Raw genomic sequence first — 27380 nt, 5'->3', positions numbered from 1 at the left:
TTCCCCTCCATAACTCGCTTCCCGCTTCCTTTTATGGAACTTCCAGCCTCGCGATCAAATACTTAGTACAGGAATACCTTACTCGGTGTGAAGGAAAAAGACAGGACAAAAGCAGATCAAAAGCCTCTGCAGATACTTCATGATTAGAGAAAAGTTATCCATACTCCATACATGCTGTCTTAACTAGTCTATGCAACAGACAACACATTCCGAAGAAGGAATGGTTCTCATATTTTGGTGGTGACCATAACGCCGCTTGAAATCTTGCGATTTCATGCCAAAATTCATTCATGACATCGTACAATCTCGCCATACTGTCCTTCTGCCAGCGTTATACCTCCTCGCCGAAGATCTTGGCCTTTTGAGCTGCAATTTTGCTTTTGCGGGCTTCAGCACTTTTCCGCTCTGCTTGCTTTTCATCACTCCCGTCCACCTTCGTGCGTTTACGAGTGCCAGCCTGTGGACCTTTGGTGGTTCTAGAGCTTCTCTTACGCTTCTGCCCCTGCTCTGCTTCATTTTCCAGGTGGCCCTCCTCAATGGCTTCAGCAGCAGCAATGTCATCTGCCTCCGTCCAAAGGTCGTCGGCAAGCCAGATGGGTACAGCAGTTGAGGATTGGCCTTTGATGTGAATGCCTCTGACGTTCTTCCAACCTTTGACCACATGTTTCTCGATCAAGTTCTGTACTACTGCAGCGATGTTCTCCGCCAGCTGTTCTGGTCCAAAAGAAGCCAAACCAACTCGGACTGCAACCAATGTACCGGGCCTAAGATTAACTGGCACCGCGTCGACTGCTTTGTCGATTTCTTTTGCCAGCACAGCCGGCCCAGCAGGTGCAGCAGCTCCCTCTCCTTTGGTCGCTTTCTGCTTAATATCGTTCTTAGCCCGCTGCGACTGCGCAATAGTAATAGGAATAGGTCGTTTTGAAGAGCCCTTGTAGAAGATCTTGCCCAACGTTGCCGGCAAGCGGGTAATGATACGATCATCAGCAAGAAAGATATCGTGCTCAGCCAGTAGCTGTCGTCGTGTCTCGAATGTCTTGTATCTATTTTTTAGCTTGGTGAAGCCGATGATTTTGGTAACGCGAGATTTCAGGCTTGCAGGAAAAGCTGGATCAGCAACGACATTTTTGACTGCTCTCTGAGGGTCGGCCGTGATAAGGCATATTCGAAGATCTGGAGACGTATTGAGGGAATGCGGCACCGATACTTTGCTGGGCTTTAGTCGAGTTTTGTCCACAATGTGTTGCTTGGTGGTGAGAGTGAGCCATATGGGCGCTTCTGGATCGGCCGAAGGGTCGTCTTCAGAGTCTGAATTGTCGGCATCGAGGAGATTTCGCTTGGAGGATGCCTCTTGTAAGCGCTTGGTTTCAGCCTGGACGTGCTGCAGGAGGGCTCGTGAGGCTTTCAACGTCTGTGAGGAATGTTAGAGATTAGAGTGCAACCGCGCATGATCACATACCTGTTCAGGATCAAGCTGATACGGAGTGTCTTGTGGCCGCTTTTGAATAATTGTTGAGGGCGCCATGGTAGCTGATGCAGTCATGGTGTAGGGCAAACTGTCAACTGCAAAGTCTCTGCTCACAACGACATGTAACTTTTTTTTCCTGCGGCCACGGATATTCATGATGGGATCTTTGCTGTGGAGTCCAACTGCAGACCCCACACTTCCTCGGCCAACTTGCCCTATATTGCATCTTCGAATCTCATTTGCATCTCCAAGTCCGAAAGCGCGTCACCTCCTCCTTCACGACGTTACCACCATGCATGACTTTGCCGAAGCATGCCGCACGGTAGAGTTGTCAAGCAAGGGATTAGAAGATTATAGCGATGGAGACAAGTGTAGAGACATTTTGGATTTCGCGATGCCTAATCATGCCGCTGAGAAGCCAATGCCACCCATTGCTGGCTGCTTTCTCGGCATGTGACATGGACCTGTAGAGGCCAGCGCTTGCTGTGTCTTCCTCAATGTCTTCTGTAACCTAACGTAACTCTGCCTACACAATCATTCTCTGTGCACATTTTGAATACCACCCAATCGAAAGGCATGTCAATTTTGTGTGGTTTGCAAGCCTTCAATTATAACGCGTCGACAGAACTCCGTAATTCGTATGGGACCGTGACCAGAAAACTGTGACCGAAGCGCGACACGCTCGCGCCCTAACCACCGCTCTTGGACCTTTTTCTCCCACCACTCAATTTCTGGCCTCTTAAGTGACCATTTCAACCTCATCTAGCAGGTCTTCTACTGTTGTTCAGAATCTTTTCGACCTCTACTCTGGTTTTCTTATGACCAAGGTTCTTTCTTCGGCCACACAACTCCTCGTTTGTGGACGCGTTTCGAGCTGGTCAATAGCCATACTCGGCCACCCGCGTACTGGGTAGCTGATGTCGAGAGCTCAGCATGGCTCCCTCGACTACTCTTCCAGAAACAGCAGCCTCCAAATCACCGGCAGCAAAACGTCCTACAACCTCCCTACTTCCTGCTTTTGAGCCTTTATCTTCCTCACCGGCACTCCCAAGACCACTGAAACGTAGCAGAGAGGTCTTCGACGAGCCCGCGACGTATCCCACGCCTGTCCCTACTTCTTCTACTCATATCCTCTCCTCGTCACCTAGTCGCGTGACGAACCCAAGAGCCGATCTTGCGAGAACTTCTTCAACTTTATCAGAACGTACACCACTCGGTACCGTCCCCTCAATTCAGCTGAGTGGTGATGGCAAGGTCACGCGTATGGGAAGGTCGAGTGCCTCTTGTAACTACCAGTTCGCTGCAAACCGCTTAATTTCTCGGGTCCACGTTGAAGCATGCTATAAAGGTGCCAGTTCGCGTCTCGAACGTGATCGTGTCGAGATATCGTGTACTGGGTGGAATGGTATCAAAATACATTGCAAGGGCCGGGTATACGAAGTTCAGAAAGGGGAAACATTTTCGTCAGATGTTCGAGATGCTGAGATCATGGTCGACGTGCATGACAGTCGTGTTGTTATTGAGTGGCCGCCTAAGCAACATCTAGGTGCTATTTCGTCCGATGAAGAAGATGACGAAGCCTCCCCAACCAAACGACAGCGAGTTTTGCTTCGCCATTCAACACCTCCCAGCCCTAGCCCTCTGCAATCTCGACGACGACCTGTCTCGCCTGTGTCACCATCACCAGCCGTTCAAGCAGTCCTACCGTCGTCACCACCTCTTAGTACGGATCGAGTTCTTCAGACCGTCGAAATATATGAAGATCCAGATCCCGTGCAAGAGGCCAACCATATCCCCGATGCCACAAATGTCTCGCAATCAACCCGAGCACTTACAGAAAATGTCCAGAACCCCACTGTCTCTCAGAACACTGATTCCAGCCTAGGCGAGGAGTTCTCTGACAATGACGAAGAAAATGACCCCATCATTCACTCATTTGGACCTTTCGGTGCTAATCTACTCCCACGAATGGCATCTTTCACGGCAGGAGATTCGCCCACCCCAGCTGATTCCAACAAGAGTTCTCGATCCTCGCGCACGGAGCCATTGCATCCAAATCAGCCTCCAGCAGCAATCAAGAAAGAGTCACCAACAGTTGATATCAAGGGCCATATCATCAACCAGCTTGCCTTTTCAAGACTATCATCAACACCGTGGTCGACCATCTTGAATCACTTACCGTCTGAAGCGTTGTCGTTGTCAATTAACGAAATCAAGCAGGCTGTCAAAGAAACCTCATGTATTGGCGAGGTGGCACGAGAAGGTAAAGATGCTGCAGGCAAGCCACTGGAGAGTGAGTTATATTACATCCCGGATCTCGACGAAGATGAGAAGAGGAGGGAAGCTGTCGTCAATGATTTGAGAAAGCCAGGACTTCGAGCGTGCCGCAAGCAGCACAAGGTAAGCCCAGCTGTGGTCAATGAACTACATTAAGGAATACTGATGAATCAATAGCAATACTTCTGGCGCAAACCGAAATAAGCTATCGACGATGTCGGTCGAAATCGAATTCCTCCTCGGCACGCCCAACCAATAAATGCTTTGATTAGTAGCCCAGGCCGCAAATACCTCTTCTCGACTTTTCTTTTTGCTTGTATCCCCGTGGCTATCATATTGTTGCATGTCATAAGTGGTTGCTCTTTGCCTGACGCCAAAGACGTACGTTTGTATTGAGCATTGAGCGATTCTGCATAGCGAAAGTGTACGGGCAGGGATTCTTTTTATTCGTCAAAAGCAGGGAGGCTCGAACGGACAAGGGTTGAAGCTGGGTTTTACTTACTCTACCCAGTACCTAGAAACATAACCAGGGAGAATAGCAGTCAAACAGTACATCAGTGAATGAACTTCTTGTCAACAACAAATAAACCCAGAAAAGAATATCCCGTATATAACCGCTAATCAGGCGTCTGATATAGCCGTATTTAGCCGAGCCGAGTGTCGTCCGTGATCGGTGACGGAGTTCCTGCCCTTCCCGAGGTACGGCGCATCGTATCTACAGAACTGCCAAATGATGATCCCGCTTCAACGATGGTGCTGCTGTTTGCATTCACACAACACTTTTGCTCGATCACGAAGAGGTACGACATTCTGCGGCTCTATAGCCCATCGACTACGCAGCCATGTTGTCGGCAACCAGGCATTCTGCTCTACGCACATTGCGTGCGCAGGCATGCTCAAGATCGTTCCTGTCCGAGTCTCCAATGTCCTTTCGCGCACGACTCCTTTCCACCCTCGCTATTCTAGAACAGAAGGATGGGAAACTTAATAGTGGCTCATTGGGTGCCGTCACAGCTGGACAGAAACTTGGAGGGTCAGTACATGGCTTCATTGCAGGCAAGGCAGGAAAGTCAATCGCTCAAGAGGCAGCCAAAATCCAAGGACTGGAGAAGGTGCTTGCTGTCGAGAATGAGGCATATGAACGAGGACTTGCCGAGAACTGGGCACCTCTTCTGGTAGAAAACATCAAAAAGGGTGGATACACACACGTTGTCACATCACACTCAGCATTTGGAAAGAGCCTGCTACCTCGAGTGGCGGCGCTACTGGATGTCCAACAGCTATCAGACGTTATGTCTATTGAAAGCGAAGACAGTGAGTCTGGGACACAGCCAAGAAGGGAAAGAAGCATGCTAACATCGTCCCAGCTTTTGTCAGACCCATCTACGCAGGCAATGCGATCCTGACAGTACAAAGCAGCGACCCTATCAAGCTGTTGACCGTTCGACAGACATCTTTCCCACCGGCCGAGACTGAAGGTGGTTCAGCATCAGTGGAAGAGGGAGTTGATCCCAAAGTTGAATCTCCCACCGAATGGGTGTCGGAAGAATTGGCCAAGTCCGATCGACCAGAACTCGCCTCTGCTTCAAGAGTTGTCTCGGGTGGCCGAGGTCTCAAGTCCAAGGAAGAGTTTGATCGATTAATTCCACCTTTGGCTGACGCTCTCGGTGCAGCTATTGGCGCATCAAGAGCAGCCGTCGACAGTGGCTTTGCCGATAACAGTCTGCAGGTCGGCCAGACTGGTAAGAATGTGGCGCCACAGTTGTACCTTTGCGCTGGTATTTCTGGAGCGATTCAACATCTTGCTGGTATGAAGGACAGCAAGGTCATCGCTTGTATCAACAAGGACCCTGATGCACCTATCTTCCAGGTGGCCGATGTTGGCTTGGTAGGAGATTTGTTTGAGAAAGTGCCAGAATTGACCGAAAAGCTCAAGTCGCAATGATTAATCGACAGTCAGGTTGTCGCTTTCTGATATGAATTATTGCAACAACCAAGAACCACTTTTGGAACTCTGAACTTGATGAGACCGGTCAACAGCAGGTTTGATATGGAACGAAATCCACGAGCATTGCAAAACTTGAAAAATAGATGATATATACCAAAGGGTGGTCTGGGGAAACGATATGCAGCGACTATACTCGCAATTCTGTGATAACATCAGGCATATACAAATTCATATACATACTCCACAGCTTTCCTGATCAATGCTCTCAATGTGCATGGCCAAGTGAGTCAACCTCCCTATGTATTCGAGCTCCTCAATACAGGTTCAGACAAGGCGTGCAGAGTAAGTGATGAAGGGCGACTCGGTTGTCATAATAGGACTTCTACAGATCGCGGAAGGTGGGCCGCCCAGACAGAAGATTCTTGATGGTCACTGTACTGTACGAGGTTATCACTTTGAATGCTTCAGCACAATCTCCACTTGGAGGAAATGAATCGCGCCCTTCTTCTCCACAACAAAGAGTCATACGGCTAGTAGTGCAAGACTCATGTGTCACATTTGGCCTAGATCACGATTCCAAGTTTGATGGTGAGCGTTGGAGTAGCCTGAGCAATTCTAGCAGAGACTTGTTTCGCAGTCTGAATTGGAATCCGAATACGCTGGTCAAGGCCTAAGAGCGACGGTGTACGAGGATATACATATACAGCACGACCCAGCCGACGGAGAGGGATTGTGCCGAAGCCAATCACGTCTGTCGGTGCGTATATATCCCGGCCCGCATCGTATCGACCTTGGCCTACCTTGGCCTGACCAATTTTGCGCTGATGCCTGTTCAATGCAGGGAGATGCCTAACCAGTGGTGTCCCCTGGCGATGCGAAAAGACGAATGGCCATGATGTCTGCGCACATTCGGCACTGTAAAGGAAGGTCCCAAGACGCCAAAAAGCGAAACCCATCAACCACTATGGGTCGGTGAGTCAGAATGCTGAGTCGTTGCGGGACACAATGACCTCTTGCCTCGTATTCGGACCACCTAGTCTGGAGACAAGTCAATGTTGAATGCACTGGCCTGACTAACTTACAATGCCGTGGGTCGAGTATATAGACCTGCGCAGATGCATGCCTGAGGCTCCTGCCTTACTTTCCTTCATCGCCTCTGCCGATAACCATTTTTCCATTGAAGTCAAATACTCAAACATACAAAGTGGAACGACCTGTTCATCCAGACAGAATTTCACCAGCTTTCCCAATACAGCCATATATCCACACGAATACTCTTTCAGCGCATCGTCTTGCCAGTTGTCAGCGGAAGCAGGTCAGCCGCCTTACATCCCAATCAGGTGGCCTGAAGGGTACAAGATATACTCGTAGACATTCCCTCGCCCACACATCGGCAGCGTTTCCCTCTCATATTCGACCATCTGTTACAATTCTCGAGAAACAGCTCTCTTGCGTATGAGTACACCGTCACAGATTAAAGCAATGGCACTATCATATACCTCCAGCGAAAAGAACAATACCATGACAGACACTGCTTCCATTCAAAGCACATCGACCATGTCCAGCCTTAAGGCTCTCCTGCCCAGTAAACGGAACAAGAAGGAAAAGGCTCACTCGCCGAAACCAAAAGAGCCGACGCAAGAGGAACAGGCGCTCAAGATGGAAGCACGGGCTACTTACATGTCGATGATTCGATGAACAGCCATTGATCTGACCTTGTAACAACTTGAACGTGATCGACACTGGCCGATAGTGGGATGTAGCATTATACGCACAGTCCAGGAGTACAATGACTTGCCAGGATATTTGATTAGCTATGAGGGACCGTTAAGCAGTCCCAGGGAAGTAATCATGAATGGATTCCTAAACAGTAAACCCAACCACGATGAAAGAACGCGGGCCCGTTTCGACGTCAGCACGTTGAGGATTAATATATATATACATGATGAACAATTTCGCTTTCATCTCTTGATATCCTCTTACAGGGAACTCGTGTTATACCAACACAGTCGTACGGCTGACCTAAGGACACATGGTATGGATCTTTGTAGGTACTGTACGGAGTATTTTCGGTGGATTTCCTGGAAATCTGGCCGCAGGAAATGATACTCCGATGCGGAAGTTCCTCTGGTGAGCTGGCTATATGAAGCAGATGCCGGCTGTTTCTTCTTGTGACGTCTCATGTGTTTTGAAAATGCGATCGAAGAGGTACCCTGGAATGGTGACATGTACCCTACCCGAGGTATGCATTATGACGCCCATCAGTGACACCCTCAACATCAGGTATTGGCGACAACGGTCCAGGTCATGCCTGAAACGCGAATTCACAACACAACGCAACGACCGAACGGACCTGCATACTTTATGCGAGAGATTCAGAATGGATAAATGTACCACAAGCAAGTCGTCGTGACTCCTTGGAGCACCAGAGCAGGTTCCATTTTATCCGATAGTATGTGGTTCTAGGTGTGTTGTTATATCCGACACGGGTGTGATACCGGCCGAGGTTGTTCTTCGTACCCGGCAAAGGTGGATGAACATCTATATCGGTAGGGCGTGAAAGGCAGAAAGAAGTATGATGACCAATCATCTGGTACATCTTGCGACACAAGGCTGCTCAAAGAACGCTGAATGACCCAGGATATATGGATGTTGCTGGAGATAAGAATATTGTTTCGAGCGAACCTCAAAACCGAAGCGAAGTCTGGTGGAGACTCAGATCCCCTTTGATATCGTCAATGGCTTTATTTGGTGGCTTTGGAATGCTTCGTACATCCCACTGACAGACTCTGTGCTCCTCCATGATGAAAAGGGGCCCAGTGTGGGCCATACGGCCATACAGAAGTGAATTTTGACTCTGGCTTCATCGATCAACGGGGATGCTTCCCCGTCGCAATGCGCTTTTGGTCAAGAATTTATGTACGGCTTGTGAGGGCCAAGTGCCTCAACGCCGGACTACTGCCAGATATACAGATCCCACGGCAGATCGACCCCCAGTGTCCTCCCATGTTGATTTACTGATTACCTGTGCCGCGCGTGGCCTCGCGTTTTTATAAGGCCGAGCGACGCTATTTACCGAACAACAAACTCGGGTCCTTTTGGTTCCGACTTTTTCATTGTTATATCTTTTCAACCCCAGGGAAAATAACTTTCTTGTCGTCTCATCATTTTCATTCCTCCTTTGATTCCTTTTCGTGTTTGTGTTACTACTAAAATAGTCGGCATAGAAGGGCAGAAGAGCCAGCTATTTTCTTGGGTATCAACAGATCCCTCCTACTCGTACAACATCGAACAACACAGCCTTGCACGCAGGAGTAACCTCTCCTCCAACATGTCACGGGAAGGAGAAAAGGAAGTTTCCGTCGAGGAAGGCCTGGAGCCTCACTTGCAGGAAAAGCCTGGTTTCCAGACCCCAGATGGCAGCACGGAAGAATCAGCGGCAGAACAACAAAATGTTCCCGTCGAACAGTCCAAAGCACCGTACAACCCATGGACGGACCCTTCATCCTTCCCTGACGGTGGCACTGAAGCCTGGCTCACTGTCTTGGGAGGTTTCTGTTGTTTGTTCAACTCTTGGGGGTGAGTGTCACAGTCCACCAAATTGGCGTAGACCTGGGTTTGTGGTACTTGTTGACTAACAAAACGTTCGCAGATGGATCAACTGTGTCGGAGTATTCACGTCGTACTATCTGGAAAACTCTCTGTCCCAATATTCGGCGAGTACTGTCGCATGGATCCCTTCGGTCGAGACGTTCTTCATGCTCGCGTGCGGTCCTCTGGCCGGTTACATCTTCGACAACTACGGTCCTCGGTACCTTCTCATAGTCGGCAGCTTCCTCCACGTCTTCGGTCTCATGATGACCTCCATCTCGAAAGAATACTACCAGTTCATGCTCAGTCAAGGTGTCTGCTCTGCCATCGGGGCCAGTTTCCTCTTCAACCCGGCCATGGGTTGTGTGTCGACGTGGTTCTTCAAGAAACGAGGCATGGCCATCGGGATCATGGCGGCGGGGTCCTCACTGGGAGGTGTCATTTTCCCCATTGTCGTGTCGCACATGATCCGAGAGACCGGCTTCGGCTGGGCCATGCGGACCTGCGCGTTCCTCATTCTCTTCAACTGCGTCATCGCCATCTTGACCCTCCGCTCGCGCATTCCACCCTCGGGTCGCAAATTCGACATCAGGGCCTTCATCCGCCCTCTGGGTGAATTTCCCATGGTGTGGACGACGGGTGCGGTCTTCATGTTCTACTGGGGAATGTTCTGCGTCATGACATTCATCACCATCGTCGCACACGCACGTGGGATGTCCCTACAACTCGCCGAGTACCTCGTGTCGATCCTCAACGCCGGTTCCATCTTCGGCCGTACGATCCCCGGCATCATCGGCGACAAGCTCGGACGGTTCAACGTCATGATCGTCTTTTGTACACTCACCGTCATCTTCATGCTGGGCCTTTGGATCCCCGGCACGAGCAACGCCGCGCTGATCGTCTTCGCGCTCATGTTTGGCTTCAGCTCAGGCGCGGCCATCGGTCTCACGCCCGCCCTGATCGCTCAGATATCACCCATCAGAGAGATCGGGGTCCGCGTGGGCACCGTCTTCGCTGCCGGCTCGATCGGTGCTCTCACTGGAAGCCCCATCGCCGGCGCTCTCATCAGCCGCGACCACGGCAAGTTCTTGTACATGATGCTCTTTGGTGGATGCACCTGTATCGTCGGTGTAGTTTTCTTCGTTGCCGCAAGAATCAGCATTGGGGGACTTTCTCTTAAAAAGAGGATATGAAGATTTCAGACTTCCATTGCCAAAATGTACTGTATGAGAACATGGAACGAATGCATTTGGCATAGAATTGGAGGTTTGCTTTTGGCTGAATGGAAACTATTTGGTTTGGCTGGGCCATGGTGGCAGTGCTCTCAGCTTCAAAAGAAATAAATAAAAATACATATTGAATTCAACGAGCCCTCTTCTGCATATGGTCTTGGGGTGCGTACAGTTGCTTTAGCATACTGTAGTTCGTATTCATCATCGTGATCTTTAACTTAGATACCTAGGTAGGTATGTCGAGGCGATACGAGGATGGATATGCTTAAAATTTTAGGCTCCATCTTGGCTTCTCCTTAAGGCTCTAAAGATACGGATAGAGGGTCTTAAAACTAGCCTAAGCGTCAAGTTTGCCGGTTAAAGGCCTGGAGAACTGCTCCACGTGTGCTTATACCAATCGTCAACGAAGTACCCTTTTATGGTCGCCCAGGCCTTCCTCGTCATTGCCAAGGCTAAACGCCGGGATTTACAGTACCCCTGCCACAACAACATTTAGCCCTGGCAATGACAAGTAACCATCTCCAGTTAAGCGCGATATCCCTCGTACAACGGCTACCAACACATGACTCTTCTCTCTACGTTTAAGCCCATGGTTCAACAGCTATCACTTACTCTTAAGGTTGTTCATTTTTCTGTTGCCGGGAAAGTTCAAAAGATCTACTTCCATTGCAGTAAGCCTAACAAACTATTCTTTGACCGACAAACGTCGAGAACCTGCAGACAAGGCTAAGATGGTGTGTGTCTCTTGAAAAGGCAAAGTGACAACACGACAAGGCAACGCACTAACAGACAGGGATGTTCCAACGTCGACGTGTCCAAGCTATGATCTGAAAGAATGTGTCTTTGTTGCAGCAACAAACCTCTCATGAAGTCTCCCAATAAGCGAACATGGTCATCAAACCCCCCCCCCCCAAACCGGTGTCATGGCAATCTTGCGGTGAAGCACCACAGCCACTGTGCCTCGTTTCTCTTTTCAAAACTGCAGCATAATGTGTGCCCGATCAAACAAGGCCGGGTTACCGGTCGGTCTTTTTTTGCCCAGGCTGGCAAACACATGACGGGGTCTTGTCATCCCGACGCTTTTGGAGTGTGTGGTTGAATGAGCTGGGACGGCCTCCCGAGTTGTTAGTCGGCACGCACTTACAGAGCTGTTGAATTTCTCTATTGACACTGGTTGCACTGCCCCCAGAAAAGATCCTTTGCGATTCGAATCATGGTGAACATGGGACCGTTGTGTTGTCCAAGGAAAGTGAGCCTCGAGCACCTCAAGGCTGTATGGATTTGCGCTCGTTCTTCATTCAAGCATCATAGGGCTCGTTTTAATCCATGATATGGAAAGACCGGATGGATGGTCAGATGAAGGAGCAATCACACAAGACTACGCGACTGGGTTCGACACCGCCTCCTCCCGACCGTACCGTCAAGCTCAGATCTCGACTATATTGCTCGATCTAGGACCACCGGTTCGACCTCACCTACGGTCAGCCCTGATTCCACCTTGCATGGTCGTTGTTCTCATCAAAACCCCCCATTGCCTCAAGCTAACTGTGGTCCGAAAAACACAGCCTTCAGTAAGCATGACTCGCCAACATGCAGCTCCAATTTAGGAGTCGAGTACGATCGCAAGTGCATTTTCCGATGACCCTCTGTTCTCTGCCTTGCATGTCCCAACGCCTTGCTGTTCGTACGACATATGCACGGCGGACGAACACTTCCAAAAGAGGGAGTGGCTGTATCATGACCATCCATCGTGCTGTATTTCCATCGATTCTTGGCTCGATGTTCAACTATAAATGCTGCTCGGTCGAGATCAGAATCAGGATTTCTTTTTCTTCGAAATTGTCAACGAGCTTACTCTGTTGTTTGTACTGGGCCTCGATTGGCACTGTTTGGTTGTGAAAAGTGATCTTTTGTGCTAGTGGTCTTGTCTTTTCAGTTCGGGTATCATCGCCATCGTCGACATCTCAGCAACGCCCTGTCCAGTAGGTGACCCATTAACAAACACGAGGAACGACACAGGCATAGACACGTCCACGGGAAACCTTGGTCAGCCTCCACGATGTCGAAGCAAGAATCCAAAGATCCGTTTAAAGATTGGAAAATGAAACGCCACCGGGCTTGTGAGAGATGTCAAGACAAAAAGGCAAAGGTTCGAACCATTGCAGCGTCTTTGTTGGGGGGTTGCGTTCTTTCCAGTCTAATTTGTTCCATTAGTGCGAATGGATGACCGAGGGTGCAGCGTGCATACGATGCCACAGCAGAGGACAACCATGCACACTTCGTCGTACCACCAAAAATGCCACCCTCGAAAGAGGCGAAACTTCATCATCCGGGTTAGGTCAGCGCTCAAGTCGATCGCCTCGACCCCTCACATCTACCACCAGGAGGTCGAACAACGATCCTCATGGTGATGTTGATATTCCGTAAGTACTGGCTTGTGTGCCGTGGGCACTGAATGTTGACATTGCCCTCCTATAGGATCGATCCTCGATTACTCGCGGCCGATCAGGAGAACCAGAGAAAGGACACAGATAAGGGAAAGGGAAAGGGAAAGGGAAAGGCTGAGGATGAGGATGAGGACACAGATAAGGGAAAGAGGAAGGGGAAGGGAAAGGGAAAGGCCAAGGCTGAGGATGAGAAATAAGCATAGATGATGATAAAGAGGAGGTTTGAATATAAGGACTACCACGGTTTTGTTTTCAAATGGTGGCATCAGTACAGTGTACCGTCGACCCCTCTTTTCAAATCTCAGAATTGAGCGGCTACCTACATGGATGGAGGTGTCAGAACTTGGAATAACGATAATGATAATGATATTTGCTTGTAATGGTTGTTTGTGTTGCAAATTCTAGTATTTTATTGTAAATCTTCCCCAAAGTTCTTTGTTAACCAAAAAACTAAGGTCATTTCACCTTGGACAGTCTCTCTCTCATGTCGGTACAGGTGGATAAGTTGGTATGCAGTAGTGGTTTTGAAGCCCTTTTTGCTTTACGAAAAAAACACAACACTCTCTCTAGGGTTTTGGTCCGGACGTTCCATGAAAAATTCCACCTTCTACTTTCAGTATGGTAGGAGCTAGATGAGGAAAAGATGCGGAGTAATATTTCTTCCGGCGTCGTCATGATACTACAGTAAGGACCCTTACCTGACCCACGGAGTACATTATGATGTTCGCTATTTATGTGTTTACGAAGTAGATAAACCAGTACCACAGGGAGAAAAAAAAGTTGTATAAATTTGAAACAAAACAAAGGAGCCGGGATATACAACAAATGCGGAGTACATATACAACCAAAAAAAAACAATGGCAGACGTTCGATTGACGGCACTCAACGACTTCACCACGACCATCCACCAGTCTGTCCCACCGGACCTGAACCCGGACAAGGTGGTCCTCCCGGTTGGATTCACCGTCTGCGTCATGGGGGCCAGCCGAGGGATAGGAGAGCACATCGCGTACGCTTACGCCAGGGCCGGGGCGTCCAGGATCGTGATATCGTCTCGCTCCGAGAGGGATCTCGAGACGGTGGCGCGAAAAATTTCGGAACTGAATAGGGATGTCCAAGTCGACGTCGTCGAGTGTGACGTGTCCAAATCAGAGTCCGTCGCCGCCCTCGCAGAGTACGTGAGGACTCGGTGCGGGCGGAGGCTCGACGTTCTCGTGTTCAACGCCGGTTACGCCGGACCGGTGACGACCAGGATGGATCGGGGCGAACCGGAATGGGTACGACGTGCCTTCGAGGTCAACGCCATGGGGACTTACCTCGCCGCTCACCACCTTGTGCCGATACTACTGGAGTCATCGTCGTCGCCGCCGCCAAACAAAGCACCAAAAGGGTTCATCGCGGTGGGGTCTTTTGCCGGTTGTATCAGACGTGGTCCGATCGCCAACACGGGGTACACGGTCAGCAAGATGGCTCAGATCCGTCTGGTCGAGTACCTGGACGAACAGTTTGGTCGAGACGGACTGGTCAGTCTGGTGCTGCACCCAGGGGCGGTGGCGACCAAGATGGCCGAGGGGAACACGCCAGAAGAGTTCTTACCATGTGAGTTGTGTGATTATCACACCCCTTCTTTTTTTGGGCCTTGGCCTCAGTTCCTGTCTTTTGTTTGTTTGCTTACTGACATACCAAATTCTCCAGACCTTACGGATGATGTAGACCTGTGCGGTGCAGTCTGTGTATGGTTGAGTAAACAACTCAAAAATGTTGACTGGTTGAGTGGTCGATTGATCAGTGCGACTTGGGACATGGTGGAATTGATGTCCAAAGAGGATCAAATCCGTGAAAGGGATCTGTTGAAATTTGTCATGTTGACCGAATGAGTGATGATGCGAGACGAGAGACGAGGCTGTGGTCCCCCTGATGTTTTTTCAATTGGGATGCGATTGTACTGTAAGAGTCGTACTTCCCGTACCGAGAACCGTGTGTATTACCGTGGTGGCAAAAGTCACACCACCAGTGACAAGTCTGAGTACATCACCGGAGAGTTTCGCCGGCGCGCATGAGACTCGAGAGGCAAGAAATGGGAAACTGATTGACATAATACATACTGTCCCGGCAAAGGCGGGAACAAGAGGTTTTGTAACTCGACGTATTGGTTGGTGCTTTGGGCAACCCATTGGTCTGCAAAGGTGCGGAGTCCGAGACAAACAGAAGGCAAGTGATGTTCACGATGCAAGGCACGCCAGTGAGAACGCAAGCGGAGAAACCAGAACAAGTCATGGACATCTACAACCTGCATGGCTTTCAGGTCAGGGTAGTCAAGGTCGCCAGAAATAGATTTTCTTCTTCCAATCATGATCAGCACCATTTGGTATGGAGTATTTGGTGTGTCGGAAGGATGACCCCCCTACCTTTTTGGCTGCTGCAGGTATCAGTTCAGCTGTACGGTAGTAAATGGAGAATCTCGAAGGGGCCCTCGTCAAGCCACACCGGACCTTTCGTCCATACGGAGTGCGTACGGAGTTGGTTCCAGCTGAGGCCAGACTACTCCTATCCGTACAAACAGAACTGGATTGATAGGGAGTCTTTCTAACAAACTCTTCGGCCCGGCGAGTCTAATGTGGAAGTTAGAACTAGTTCAGTCAGTTTCCATCCGTCCTCCGATTCTCCTCTATTCAGACAGTAACAAAGTTGTCATTCCGACACGACAGGAAAAGTTGTGTTACGGTATGTATCACCGCGTCTGGTCCACGTTTCACTGACCCCCTCCAAGCCATCCGACCAGATGGAGCCAGAAAAGGAGGAGGAAGTACTTGGTATGACGTTCACAGATCGCGTCCCAACCGAAGGGCGGAGGAGAGAGTAGGGATCACGAAATGGCGAAAGAAAAAACCAGGCCAAGAGGGTTCCAAAACATGGCAGGCCATGCCCGGAAAGTTGGTCTTTATTGGCTCGGTTTGAGGCGTCTGTCCAGGGTTAAAAATACTTGGCGGGGTGGATGTCTCAGTGGCCCATCGTACGTTTTTGAAACCAGCATATGCGAGGTAACGGGATGGAATGGGACGGGGACAAGGTTGGATGGATTGGATTCGAGAGAGGGATTTTTGGTGGTAGACCTGGTACTCATAACTAGGTACTGGTTTGAGAAGAATCACACGACTGCCACATACTGTACCTGTGCTTTAATCTGTGAAATCTCTCTCCGAAAATGACATCCAGAAGATCTTCAAGCTTCAAGTAAATAGTATGAATATGACTGATGATAATGCCGACGTTTCCGTGGTCAAGCACGATAACACCACCTTTAGCGGTGCACAGTAACCCCAGTGGGCTTGGGCCGGTGCGGCCTGGGAGGATCTTTAACCAGGGTTTCGGCCTTTGAGTCCCCTGTTTGGTGCTGGTTTTGGGGGAGGCAAGACACGGTTTGGTGGTCCAAGGCTCATCACTAGGCGGCCCAGGTGGTTTGTTGGCACGCGGTGAACCAGCATTCGGCTCGCCTCGCCACCTGGATTTTCCCATGTTTGGTCGCACCCTGTTATTATTATTCCGTGATAAAGTGTAACGGACCCCGAGCTCCAATTGACCTTTTGGATCTCTTCCCGTCCATTGACCTCATACACCACCAATTCGGTCCGGCAAAGAAAAAGGTTACACCATTTTCCCACATGCTGCTTCATTGACATTGAACTACTCCGTAACTCATCCTTTACTTGCATATCCGCTCACACTTTCTTTTCCCAGCACCATCCTCGTAATCATTGTCAATTGGACCCGTCAGTTGCAGCCAAAAAAATTACAGCTCCTCATTTACGCTCCACCAGTGGAAAGCCTTGGGAAAGACAAGAATACAACCGTCACCACACAAAAGAGCTGTTGTCTCCCCATCTTTCTTACCAACGCACACAGACACACACACAACAGAAGCTCACACCAATAAACCTCCGACGACCTCTCTCTCGTTTTCTTCCATCCCTCCGTCTCGTACTCGATCCTCCTAGCACTCATTCACTACTACGTCGAGAACATATCACTGCCATTCGCTTAGCTATCACAACCACAATGTTCAGCCTACGGAAGGCTTTTGTTATCAGCACCTTGGTCCTTGGTGCTTGGACCTCACCACATACTCCAGACGATGACAAGTCATTAATAAATTGGGATGCATTCCATTCTCTACTTGATACCATCGACCCTGCTGCCCTGCATTCGGTACTACACCAGCTATCTCCCAAGTTCCAGGATGGTGTCTTCAGTAAAGATCGAGCAGCTATCGAACACGTTCATTCCGAAAACCCCGTCATTGCAAGCAAGTTGGTACATCTGGCAAAGAAGAGACAAGATAGCAATTCAACCACCACCCGCACTTCCTCATCGTCGAGCTCAGAAGCTGCCTCCATATCCTCCATCCTCTCCTCCGAGATCCTAGCATCCACCGTCCCAGGAGCGACCACCATCACCGTACCACCATCCACACCAGCTTCTGCTACCGCTGTTGCCACCTCGGATGGTGGAGTTGTCTATAGCACCTTCGGAGGTGGTATGGTCACTCTGACCTCTTCCGCTGTAGGAGTTCGCTTTACTCCTAGCACCTCGACCCACCTGTATTATACTACTGCCGCCGACGGAAGTGTAGAAACAAGGACGTCGGTGGTAGTGGTGAATGCACCCGTAACTGGAGCGACTGATGCCACGGGGGCTGCAGGTGCCGCTGCCACCACGGGAAGCCCTGGACTTCAGAACGCAGCCTCCTCACAATACAAGACTGGAAGCTTCGTGATGGCTTTGCTCGGTGTGGCGGGCTGGTTCTTTGCGTTATAAGTCCATTCTTGGACCTACCGGTGGCTTCCTCTTCTGGCGGCAATGATTGCGACAGTGTTTTTTCCTTTTTAGCACACATAACGACGACACGGCTCAGCATTTCTCTCCTTTATCACAAATCTGCGACGGGCATAGCTATAGGCGTTTTCCACCACTTGTTTCCCCAAATCTGACGGCATGCTTGTGGGGATTGTTTGAATTTGGCACATATGTTGTGGATGAAAGGGTTTTTGATCCGATGATAGAAAGCTGTGGTTGGGAGGAAAGTGTCTGGTGTCAGAGACATGACCATAGTTTCGAAAATGACAAGAGACTCATTCGAGACCAAATATCTGTATCTTGTCCTGATATTCTTGTTTCCTGATGTGAGTAGATCCGATCCATTTTTTGAAAGCCATGAAACGCTTCTGGCGGGCCATTTAACGGATCAGGTAAGGAAAATGGAAGCACAGAAGCAAAGATCGTCTCAAGATCTGGAGCATCCATTCGTCATAGCATCTGTACTCCGTACTGAGAGACAGAAAACAAGACGAGATCGTCGAGGTTTGCGCGGTCACTGTGGATAGTTATATACTCCCATGAAGTCTTTTTTGATTGCTTTGTGGACCAAAGTTGACCCTGAGATGCCTGTGATATGTCAAGTCTGCCTTATGAGTACGGAGTACTGAAACGAAATTAAGCCTGATTCACGTGAGCAACTCGACAGAAAGGGCGAAGTGCTGGAAAGCAAACGTTACTGCACCCCGACTTGAGGTGGGCAGCCTTTGACACCGATTTGAGTGGTCATGGCGGGACTGGTTGAAACGAGGTTTTGTGGCAGTGCAGAGACTTGGAGATTTGCTTTCCACGGGAGCGAGATTCGATGCGACAAACAAGTTTTGCGGCGAAACTCGCACATGGTCCGAAGGGAGAATCTTCTTGTATAGACGCCGGGGACAACCCTGATGAGCAGATTGTTGTAGATGCTCTTTACTGCGTAGAGCAATGATCGTATGCGACCAACCTACATGCTGTAGTTCAGGCTGTCCATCTCTGGGATCGGCTGCGCGAAGAGATGTTGTACTCCGTACTGTAGGTGAAACTTATCCCAATCGTGAAGACCCATAACAAGGTGTTGTGGAGAGACTCAAGACATGTCAACTGCAACGTTGATAGGACCAACAAGCGGAAGTGGCTGCGCCATCCCAGGAGAAACTACCAACACATCCCTCATTCGGGCTCCAAAAAAAATGTCCATCAGGGACCATCGCTTCCTCCCATGGACGCGCCATGTCGTGCTTGTGCTTTGGGGCTCCGTGTTGGACTCGTACGCAGTGCAAACTCCCAACACCCTTTTTTTAATGCCATCCTCCCCATCCTGCCTTCTTTTCCTGCCCTCGACTTTCCCTCGTTCACTTGACAATATATATCATCAAAAAAGAGCAGTCACCATTTCTTGTTGTGGTGTCGCTCCTCCCTCGCTATTTATCATTTAATTATCCTTCTGTTGGGAATCCTCACTCTCTTGGATCCTAACCCTTGATTAATTTTGTCTTCTCTGCCAAACGGGCGACCATTACTACCATTTTTGACGAGACACTGAGCTCCAAACGAGACTTCTATCTGCAAGGACTACCGTTAACTCTCTCATCATGCGTACTTCCACTATCGCCGCCCTCGCTTTGGGTGCTGGTGTAGCTTCAGCGGCTACCGTGAAGCGAGCGAGCTCCATCACCTCTGTGACGGTCAAGGGCAATGGTACGCAGCTTCCCATCCCTCTCCCGCGCAGCATAACACTGACGTTCCCCCAGCTTTCTTTGCCGGCAATGATCGCTTCTACATTCGTGGCGTCGACTACCAGCCTGGTGGCTCCTCCAATGTCGCCGACCCTATCGCCGACGTGGATGGCTGCAAGCGAGACATCGCGGAATTCAAGAAGCTGGGTCTGAACACTATTCGTGTCTACACTGTCGACAACACAGCCAATCATGATGAGTGTATGAGTGCTTTGGCAGATGCTGGCATCTACCTTGTACTCGACGTCAATACCCCCAAGTACTCTTTGAACCGAGCGGATCCCAACCCCTCCTATAACGACGTGTACCTGCAAAGCATCTTTGCAACCATTGACGATTTCCAAAAGTATGACAACGTTTTGGCCTTCTTCTCTGGCAATGAAGTTATCAACGACCCCGAGTCTTCAGCCGCTGCTCCTTATGTCAAGGCTGTCACTCGTGACATGAGACAATACATCCGCAACCGAGGCTACAGAACAATCCCCGTTGGGTACTCTGCCGCTGATGTTAGTGAGAACCGTTTGGAAATGGCTGAATACATGAACTGCGGTACTTCCGACGAACGATCTGATTTCTTTGCTTTCAACGATTACTCATGGTGCGACCCTTCGTCTTTCACTCAGTCTGGTTGGGATCAGAAGGTCAAGAACTTCACTGGATACGGTCTTCCTCTTTTCCTGTCCGAGTATGGCTGCAACACCAACACCCGTGAGTTCCAGGAAGTCGAGTCCCTCTACAGCACTCAAATGACTGGTGTTTACTCCGGCGGTCTTGTCTACGAATACTCTCAGGAGCCCTCTAACTATGGTCTTGTGGAGATCAATGGCAATTCGGTTTCTGAACTTCCCGACTTCTCGGCACTTCAGTCTCAATTCTCCAAGACCCCTAACCCACAAGGCGATGGTGGTTACAACTCGACTGGTGGTGCCTCTGGATGCCCGGCCTACAACAACCCCAACTGGCTTGTCAAGACCGACGCCCTTCCAGCTATCCCCGAGGGTGCTAAGAAGTTCATGACCTCTGGTGCTGGTAAAGGTCCAGGTCTTTCGGGTGCTGGCTCTCAGAATGCTGGTGGTGCCTCTACCGGAACCGCCACTGCTGGTAGCGGACAAGCTAGCCAAACGGGTTCCTCCAGTGGTGGCTCGTCCACCTCATCTTCAACCAACGGTGCCATCGCCATGGCGGTTCCAGAATGGTCTTTCGCTCCTATGGTCTGCGGTGCTGTTTTGGTCATGTCATCTCTCTTCGGTGCTACACTGTTGTAGACTGGCATAGCACTTTTTGTACAAGAAATTCGTTTCTACATGGAAAACCAGATGAGCCTCTTTTGAAATGAGGGGGGCGGACGAAAATACATACGTGTTGTCTCTCTTTTTTTGGTCTGAACAGAAGAAATCGACAAGGTTGCAGGGAGTGACTTAACAAGGAGGCGTTTATCAACATTGGCCTGAAACATACCTAGGAAGGTAGTTTTTGGGGGGATGCTTTTCCTTATGCAATAGACTTTGCGTTTTGGTAGTCAAATAATTGATCAGAAACATGATTAGTATGATTGAGTTTTCTTGTATGCGTATTTGTCTAGTATTTGTGTTTTTGATTGTGCACCGTGTCAACTCCCAAAATGTAAGTTTTCCAGGGTGTAATGGTTCGTGGTTTGGGCTGGGAGGAGTGTGTACTCGTTTCACTTGAATAGAAGTACTGCATACCTAGGTATTTAATGCAACTGGTACGGATACAGAGTAGACATCATTTTGCGTGAGCTCTAATATTCAACAAAAACTCGTTTTCATTGTCGCAGGAAAAAGAAGAAGAAAATTCTTGCCAACCCTCGCTTCCCTAGCTAATCCCTCGAACCCGTACCGATACCTGTTTGACAGGTTTTTTTCTCGTTCGTCATGTGAGACTCTTCTCTGAACAACGACAACAACAACACCACCTAGGTGGGTATGTAATGTGAAATCCGAGATGATGAGTGTGTCCCAATCTAACTGTTCAAATACCTCGCCACGGCACCCCTCAATTTCCTCCCACCCTCGCCGGCCACGTTGATCAGGTTCTCGAGGTCGTCGCCGGCCGTGAGACCGAGTTTGCGAACAAAGTCCTTGGCCGCGGTTTCGAGGTCGCCGTACTCGCCGTTCTCGAGGCCGGTCACGTCGTCCTCGGGGCGCCCAAAGTAGGCGTTGGACGAGATGCTCGTCGCGCCCTCGAACCCTTGAAGGCGCGTCTTGGCCTCGGCCTGGACGTTGGAGTCGAACGCACCGCGGCCGAAAAACTCGTCGGACGATATGCCCTTTTGGGTCCCGAATTTCTGGCGCGCGTACTGTTCTGATTCGTCTTTATGAAAAAGTGGTTTGTCAGTATCGGACGACAAGCATCGGACAGAGAGATGAGAGGGAAGCAACGGGGGGAAAAAATTCACCTTCGACAGGTGCTTTGCTGGCACCGACACTGCCAAAGCCGAGTTTCTTCGGTGCTGGTGCTGTAGAAGAGGCAGCACCGGCACCACCTTTCGACCCAATCTGCCCGAAACCAAGTCTACCCATTCCCATGCCCAGTCGCTCGACCTCGCTGGGACTGCGTGTATGAGCGGCACTAGACGCTGGGCCTGCCTGTGAGGTGGCAGAAGATGTTGAGTTTGTTTCCTTGGTTGCGGCGCCGAAAGAGGAAGACTTGTTTCTGGCCAAATCTTCCGCCTTTTCGGCTTCAGGATCGTATCCAAGCTTCTCTATTCTCTCCGCTTCGGCCTTTGCCGCCTTTTCGGCGGCCTCAAAGTCGATTTCTTCACCGACGACCTTCTTCGCGCCCAACTTTTGCGTCTTTTTAGCACCCAACACGTTCGTCCGTTTCGCTCCGGCACCGCCGGTTGGTCCTTTCCGGATCGCAGATGAGGATGTCGTGCGGATGGCCGTCGGAGCCGGGAGGGCAGTCTCCGAGTCGTTGCCGCCGGCGCCGATCAAAGGTGATTTGGGTCGTGCCGCAGAGCCGTTTGCACCGCCCGCGGAGAGGAAAGGCGAGGCCGTACGGGAAACGACGGGTGGAGTGCCACTTCGTGAAGGAGGATTACTAGGCCTCTTGATGCTGGGTTTGTCCCAGGAAGAAAAGAAGTCGTCGCCTGGTTCGCCTGCGGGCGTCGCAGATGATCCATCGGCGGGAGTCGAAAGGGTCTCGTCGGTGATGACCACTTCATCAGGATATCTGTGGTAGACACATTTGATTAGCCTAGGAAACATGCCAAAGTTGACGGATATTTCGCTCACTCTTCGGCATCTCTCGCTGCTCTACGCTTCAGTTCCTCTTTGTACTTGTTCGCCGCGTTGGAAGTGTATTTGACTTTGGCATCCTTGCTGGCGAGGGCTGCGCTGCCACCGTTGGACTGGAAGAATTTCGTGGCAGACTCATTGCCTCCAACCTTCATAGTCCGTAATTGAGCCCATTGCCATACTGATATATTTGTCAATCTCTCGTCCCGATTCTGATATTTCTTTCATGCAACGCACCGTCCAAGTTCGTCGACCTGACAAAGGAAATGTGTACACCTAGGTTTCGGTGATTCGAGGAGCAATCGAGGCATAGGTAGACACCGAAAGGAACGGACGACCAAGTCGGATTCTTTTGGCCACAATCAAAACATATCTAAGTGGAAAAAAGGGGACACATTAGGCTTCTCATTCGGCATGTGCATTGGGGGGGACCAATTTGTGTTGAGGCTACCTTGTTCGCAGGTTTCGCTTTTAACTTCTCAAAGATCTTTTGAGACTGGGCCTTTGTGGCGCTCATGACAGGCGAATATCGATAGTGTGAGCAAGGAGAGAAATTCACAAGAGAAGAAGTCGAGGGCGCAATTTGATGTTTGTGAATTTCTTTGACAGGTGGGAAGGAAACATACGGGCTGTGATCTAGACGCGGGATTGAGAGATAGATGGGAAATGGGACTACGGTAGCCTCACTGGCCCCTATTGGCCACACATGCCACTTTACTGTTATTCACAAATAGAAGTCTCCATCCTTTTCCCCTTTCCCCTTTCCTTTTACCCCTTCTACCTGTTCTGAATAAAGATTCTGCATTCTGATGGAGTATTGCATGTTTGCTATGGACGACTCGAGGTGGCCTTGATTGTAGTCACTTTGTCGAACACCGCCAGGGTATATTCCCAGACCTTCTTTGGCCAACCTTCTTTCCTATATTCTTCAAGGACCCCTGGCACAACCACTTCATTGCTTGTCTCATCGATACGATGTGCTCCTGGTCCAAAGGTATCGCTCGTCAGATGGAAAGCATGTCTTTCGCCACTGTCCTCGGTACTAATTCCCATGAGGAAAAATGCAACGGCCGTAAGCGTACGAATTGCTGCCAACCCAACTCTCCATGCGATACCGGAAGACTCGGGCGCGGTTAATTGGGAGAATATGTTTGTCTGTACCAGTCCGGGAAACGCATGCAAGAATGCCACATTCTCGTTGACTGATGCAAGATGATCAAAGGCGAGGCTTGTCATGGTTGTCGTGTGGTTTATCATCGCTCTAACAGCCCAGCCCCGCTCAAGACCAAGGTCTTCAGTATCGATCCTTTGTTCTCTGCCACCATTGAGTACACTCAGAATTCGTGGACGAGGAGATTGACGAAGGAGAGGTAGCAAGTTGGAAACCATTCGCATTCTGGAGTAGTATGAAAGGGCAAAGGCGATTTCGAGGCCTTCTTTCGTGTCTGTGGAAACAGGTAAGCATTTGATATTGACCATCGACGTCTGTAGGAAGCAACATACATTCAGCTCCGTTCAAGGGGACAAGGCCTGCACTCATACACAAATAGTCTAATTTCTGCTCTGCCTCCGCGATCTGTTTGCATGCGGCGTCGACATCGGAGAGCAAGGTGACATCTGCTTCAATGAATATGAACTTGTTGCTTTCATTGGAGGTTCCCAATGCTTCGAGTTGTTCTTCTGCTTGCTTAGGTGAACGTCCTAAAATGTAAAATGTCGACTGTTGTATCATGGTCGCCATTCTCGCGAGAGTGCCTGCGCCGATTCCTCTCGTGGCGCCAACGAATACACATATGTTTCCCTCATGTTGCTCACCTTCGAAACGACTGTTATGGTCCTTGATCTGTGCAAGCTTCACCATCTTCACGGCCAGGCTGGTATCTGTATAGGAGAAAGTTTCGAGCCGAATAGTCTATTCGAGCTATATAGCCACAAGCTCGAGGTAGATGAAACTCTGACTCACCTTTTCCTTTGCTTTTAGGTCACACAAGGGCTATTACCAGCTGGACGTTATTACTCACTTGTCCCTTGTTCTGACAAGGAATGCTCGTATGCAGGGAACGGCCTTAATCTGCTCTAAATCCGACGCTATTACAAATCTGGACAGTACTGTAAAAAGGGAGACTTTACCTGAACACCTGATAATATCACTTATACTCAGTATATTCGACCCAGCGTGGACAGAAGAAGCACTCGAACATTTTCTTTTAATCGAAGAAATGATGACAATATCACAGGACTTGTGTCATTGCACAAAGCATTTCTCTATCAGGAGAAAGTGCCTCCATCTTCAGACCTTTATCGATCCCCTTTCCTGCCCGATCTTTGATCTTTGTTGCAACATCCCGTGACTGACGAAGACAGTGGTGGTGGTTATTTGTCTTTGGAATGATCATGACATGTCGAAAAAATCTAGGAGTAGGTCTGTTGATATCGATGATGTTACTTCTCCTCCCGCGACAACAAGCTGCCTAACTCACAGACTGTACGACTAAGCAAACAATCGCAAAGACATCATCGTCCAGAGCACATCCTGACAAAGTGTTCTGCCCTTGCGCTCGTCTCGGCGAGCTTGGTCGTGTCCTCATATCCAAAATGAACTCCTTGATCCCGCGGGCTAACACACTTTTCTCACTTTCCATTCATCTCTTTCATCTCTTGACTTTTTCCTTCCATCAAAAGAACCATGACTTGAGATCTGAAGAGTGATCAGTCATCATCGATGCCATGCCGACGTTGAAAAATCTCGTATGCAATGTTCTGTGGGGGGAGACTGGTGCTCCTTTCCCAGAATATGGCACTCAATATGGTGATGGCTTCGTTGAAACCTTCATCGCAATCCCAAATCATCCTCAACCTTTCAGCATCAGACTCACCTCGCGTAAATTCATTCATGAAGGCCTAGCCATGCTTGTCTTTATAGATGGAAAATATCAATGCAACCGGGTTCGAGTCAATCTACAATCACCCGAGAAGAACCTACCGGAATCTAGATCCAAGATCGATTTCATTGTTCGACAGAAAGAAACACGTCTAGGAGACGGATCATACATGGGGAGAGAATGGCGCTTTGATGACTACAATGTCGTACAACAACTCCCTCCAGGAGCAAGTGAGAGTCATTTCGAGGAACTTGGTACGATTGAAGTCTTTGTCTTGCGATGCAGTTCCAATGATCCTGCTGAGTTCGACTCATTGAGTGACTCTTCGAAAGAAGACAGTGTCATTCTGGAGCAGCAAGACGATGACAATGCGGAAATACCCACTGAACAATCGGCAGAGGTTGTGGCTGAACCAGATCTTGAGACTCTTCCTTTTTGGGGCATCTTTGACGGACCTTCAGATCGACCATCGTCTTCTCACTTCTTACAAGTTGACGGCCCAGCTGACAATTATCACCATTGGGATTTTGGTTACAGACCTGGTCCTAGACCGTATCCGCCACAACAAGGTCCACGCTATCCTCCACGACCATATCAACAAGAACATGTTCCTGGTGGCACATTTCACTACCGTCGACCTACACAGGACCCACCTCAACCGCCACCGCGTGGTGAACGTGACCCACACGATCATCTACCGCCTCGGCCTGAACGACGGGTTCACTTCGATTATGGTAGTCCCAGAGAGGGTTCTGTACACAATGGTCGATATCAGTCCCAACCTATGCCTCGATTCCATGATGATTATTACCCACCTCAACATTATGTTGGACATCAACCCTATGGAGACTATCCATCCCGTCATGCCGAGCATCAGTATGTTCATAGGCCTGCTGAGCCTCGAGATTATCGCGACTATCCTGAACCTCCAATGGGACATGGTGCTCTTAGGGTTCCACTAGCTAGTTCCTCAAGAATACCAGGTCTCTCAGAGCGTGGCACAACTCTACCAACTCACGCTCGAATGGGTTCTGTTCCTCCTCAAGTTCCACCACATCCACCAGGTCCTGCACCTTTACCATACACCGGAATTCAACCTTTCCCAAGTCAACATCCACTTCCGATGCCTACTTGGATTGGTCCACCTCATCAAGCATTCCAACCTGCAGTACCAGGACCAGCTCAATTCTTCCCATACTTACCACTCAATACTGCTCCATGGTTTCAAGTGCCAAATCAGCCTATTCCTCAAAATACTCAGATTACCACGACCTCTACTGGTACTAGTGCAAGCAATGACACTAGCAAACAAAAGGCTGCTTCCACGGCTACAGTAACCAATACAAAAGCGGAATTTTCAGAACCTACCACAAAAGACTCGAACAATAATGCTACCAATAATACCTGGCCCGACTGGAATACCCAAAACAAAAGCGAGACTGACAAAAACACCAACAAACCTGACCAGGATCAAATAGAGTCGGCCGATCAAGGGACTAGTAATGCCAACGATAATCAGGATTGGAACAACGACAACAACAATAATAACAGCAGTGGTCAAAATTGGGATACAAATAACAACAACTCCAATAATACTACTGATCAAAGCTGGGATACAAACAACAACAACAACAACTCCGGTAATGCTACTGATCAAGGCTGGGATACAAACAACAACAACAACT

The 27380-nt window shown here is 49.5% G+C and overlaps 11 protein-coding genes across 13 annotated transcripts in view; 9 read left to right on the top strand and 2 right to left on the bottom strand.

The window, feature by feature from the left end:
• Positions 1-122: 122 nt before the first annotated feature.
• Positions 123-1602, bottom strand: PV06_08534 (uncharacterized protein). The gene is made up of 2 exons (XM_016409883.1): positions 1460-1602; positions 123-1411 (listed from the first exon to the last, which is right to left on the bottom strand). Exons 1-2 carry the CDS (start codon positions 1541-1543, stop codon positions 332-334), a joined length of 1164 nt encoding a protein of 387 aa, XP_016260191.1. The 5' UTR covers positions 1544-1602; the 3' UTR covers positions 123-331.
• A 689-nt stretch (positions 1603-2291) lies between these two features.
• On the top strand, positions 2292-4317 carry PV06_08533 (uncharacterized protein). Its single transcript, XM_016409882.1, has 2 exons — positions 2292-3868; positions 3923-4317. The coding sequence occupies exons 1-2, from the start codon at positions 2402-2404 to the stop codon at positions 3947-3949; spliced, it is 1494 nt and encodes a 497-aa protein (XP_016260190.1). The 5' UTR covers positions 2292-2401; the 3' UTR covers positions 3950-4317.
• A 193-nt stretch (positions 4318-4510) lies between these two features.
• On the top strand, positions 4511-5948 carry PV06_08532 (uncharacterized protein). Its single transcript, XM_016409881.1, has 2 exons — positions 4511-5059; positions 5113-5948. The coding sequence occupies exons 1-2, from the start codon at positions 4588-4590 to the stop codon at positions 5688-5690; spliced, it is 1050 nt and encodes a 349-aa protein (XP_016260189.1). The 5' UTR covers positions 4511-4587; the 3' UTR covers positions 5691-5948.
• A 1227-nt stretch (positions 5949-7175) lies between these two features.
• On the top strand, positions 7176-7391 carry PV06_08531 (uncharacterized protein; the record flags this gene model as incomplete). The annotated part of the gene is made up of 1 exon (XM_016409880.1): positions 7176-7391. One exon carries the CDS (start codon positions 7176-7178, stop codon positions 7389-7391), a length of 216 nt encoding a protein of 71 aa, XP_016260188.1.
• Positions 7392-8818: 1427 nt separating this feature from the next.
• On the top strand, positions 8819-10651 carry PV06_08530 (uncharacterized protein). The gene is made up of 2 exons (XM_016409879.1): positions 8819-9272; positions 9346-10651. The coding sequence occupies exons 1-2, from the start codon at positions 9025-9027 to the stop codon at positions 10475-10477; spliced, it is 1380 nt and encodes a 459-aa protein (XP_016260187.1). The 5' UTR covers positions 8819-9024; the 3' UTR covers positions 10478-10651.
• A 1706-nt stretch (positions 10652-12357) lies between these two features.
• On the top strand, positions 12358-13160 carry PV06_08529 (uncharacterized protein; the record flags this gene model as incomplete). The annotated part of the gene is made up of 3 exons (XM_016409878.1): positions 12358-12665; positions 12731-12939; positions 12995-13160. Exons 1-3 carry the CDS (start codon positions 12576-12578, stop codon positions 13158-13160), a joined length of 465 nt encoding a protein of 154 aa, XP_016260186.1. The 5' UTR covers positions 12358-12575.
• Positions 13161-13774: 614 nt separating this feature from the next.
• Positions 13775-15075, top strand: PV06_08528 (uncharacterized protein). Its single transcript, XM_016409877.1, has 2 exons — positions 13775-14562; positions 14659-15075. Exons 1-2 carry the CDS (start codon positions 13821-13823, stop codon positions 14838-14840), a joined length of 924 nt encoding a protein of 307 aa, XP_016260185.1. The 5' UTR covers positions 13775-13820; the 3' UTR covers positions 14841-15075.
• Positions 15076-16393: 1318 nt separating this feature from the next.
• On the top strand, positions 16394-18406 carry PV06_08527 (uncharacterized protein). The gene has a single exon (XM_016409876.1). The coding sequence runs from the start codon at positions 17020-17022 to the stop codon at positions 17776-17778; it is 759 nt and encodes a 252-aa protein (XP_016260184.1). The 5' UTR covers positions 16394-17019; the 3' UTR covers positions 17779-18406.
• Positions 18407-19026: 620 nt separating this feature from the next.
• Positions 19027-21110, top strand: PV06_08526 (1,3-beta-glucanosyltransferase gel1). The gene is made up of 2 exons (XM_016409875.1): positions 19027-19515; positions 19569-21110. Exons 1-2 carry the CDS (start codon positions 19410-19412, stop codon positions 20816-20818), a joined length of 1356 nt encoding a protein of 451 aa, XP_016260183.1. The 5' UTR covers positions 19027-19409; the 3' UTR covers positions 20819-21110.
• Positions 21111-21204: 94 nt separating this feature from the next.
• PV06_08525 lies at positions 21205-23416 on the bottom strand. Of its 3 annotated transcripts, XM_016409872.1 has the most exons (5): positions 23265-23416; positions 23051-23186; positions 22811-22994; positions 21973-22748; positions 21205-21887 (listed from the first exon to the last, which is right to left on the bottom strand). In XM_016409872.1, the coding sequence occupies exons 1-5, from the start codon at positions 23328-23330 to the stop codon at positions 21538-21540; spliced, it is 1512 nt and encodes a 503-aa protein (XP_016260180.1). In that variant the 5' UTR covers positions 23331-23416; the 3' UTR covers positions 21205-21537. The 3 variants fall into 3 exon arrangements, with proteins under 3 accessions (XP_016260180.1, XP_016260181.1, XP_016260182.1); XM_016409873.1 differs by having other exon boundaries at positions 22811-23186; XM_016409874.1 differs by having other exon boundaries at positions 21205-22748.
• Positions 23417-25396: 1980 nt separating this feature from the next.
• The window catches only part of PV06_08524 (uncharacterized protein), a gene marked incomplete at its 3' end in the record, with an annotated part of 3535 nt that continues 1551 nt past the window's right edge, over positions 25397-27380 (top strand). Inside the window, exon 1 of the mRNA XM_016409871.1 lies at positions 25397-27353. Within this exon, the coding sequence (XP_016260179.1) occupies positions 25541-27353 (1813 nt within the window). The 5' untranslated portion in view covers positions 25397-25540. The remainder of the gene's footprint in view (positions 27354-27380) is intronic.

Source organism: Exophiala oligosperma (genome assembly GCF_000835515.1).
Source record: "Exophiala oligosperma strain CBS 72588 unplaced genomic scaffold supercont1.8, whole genome shotgun sequence".
Lineage (NCBI taxonomy): Eukaryota > Fungi > Ascomycota > Eurotiomycetes > Chaetothyriales > Herpotrichiellaceae > Exophiala > Exophiala oligosperma.
This window is presented reverse-complemented; position numbering and strand designations above follow the sequence as displayed.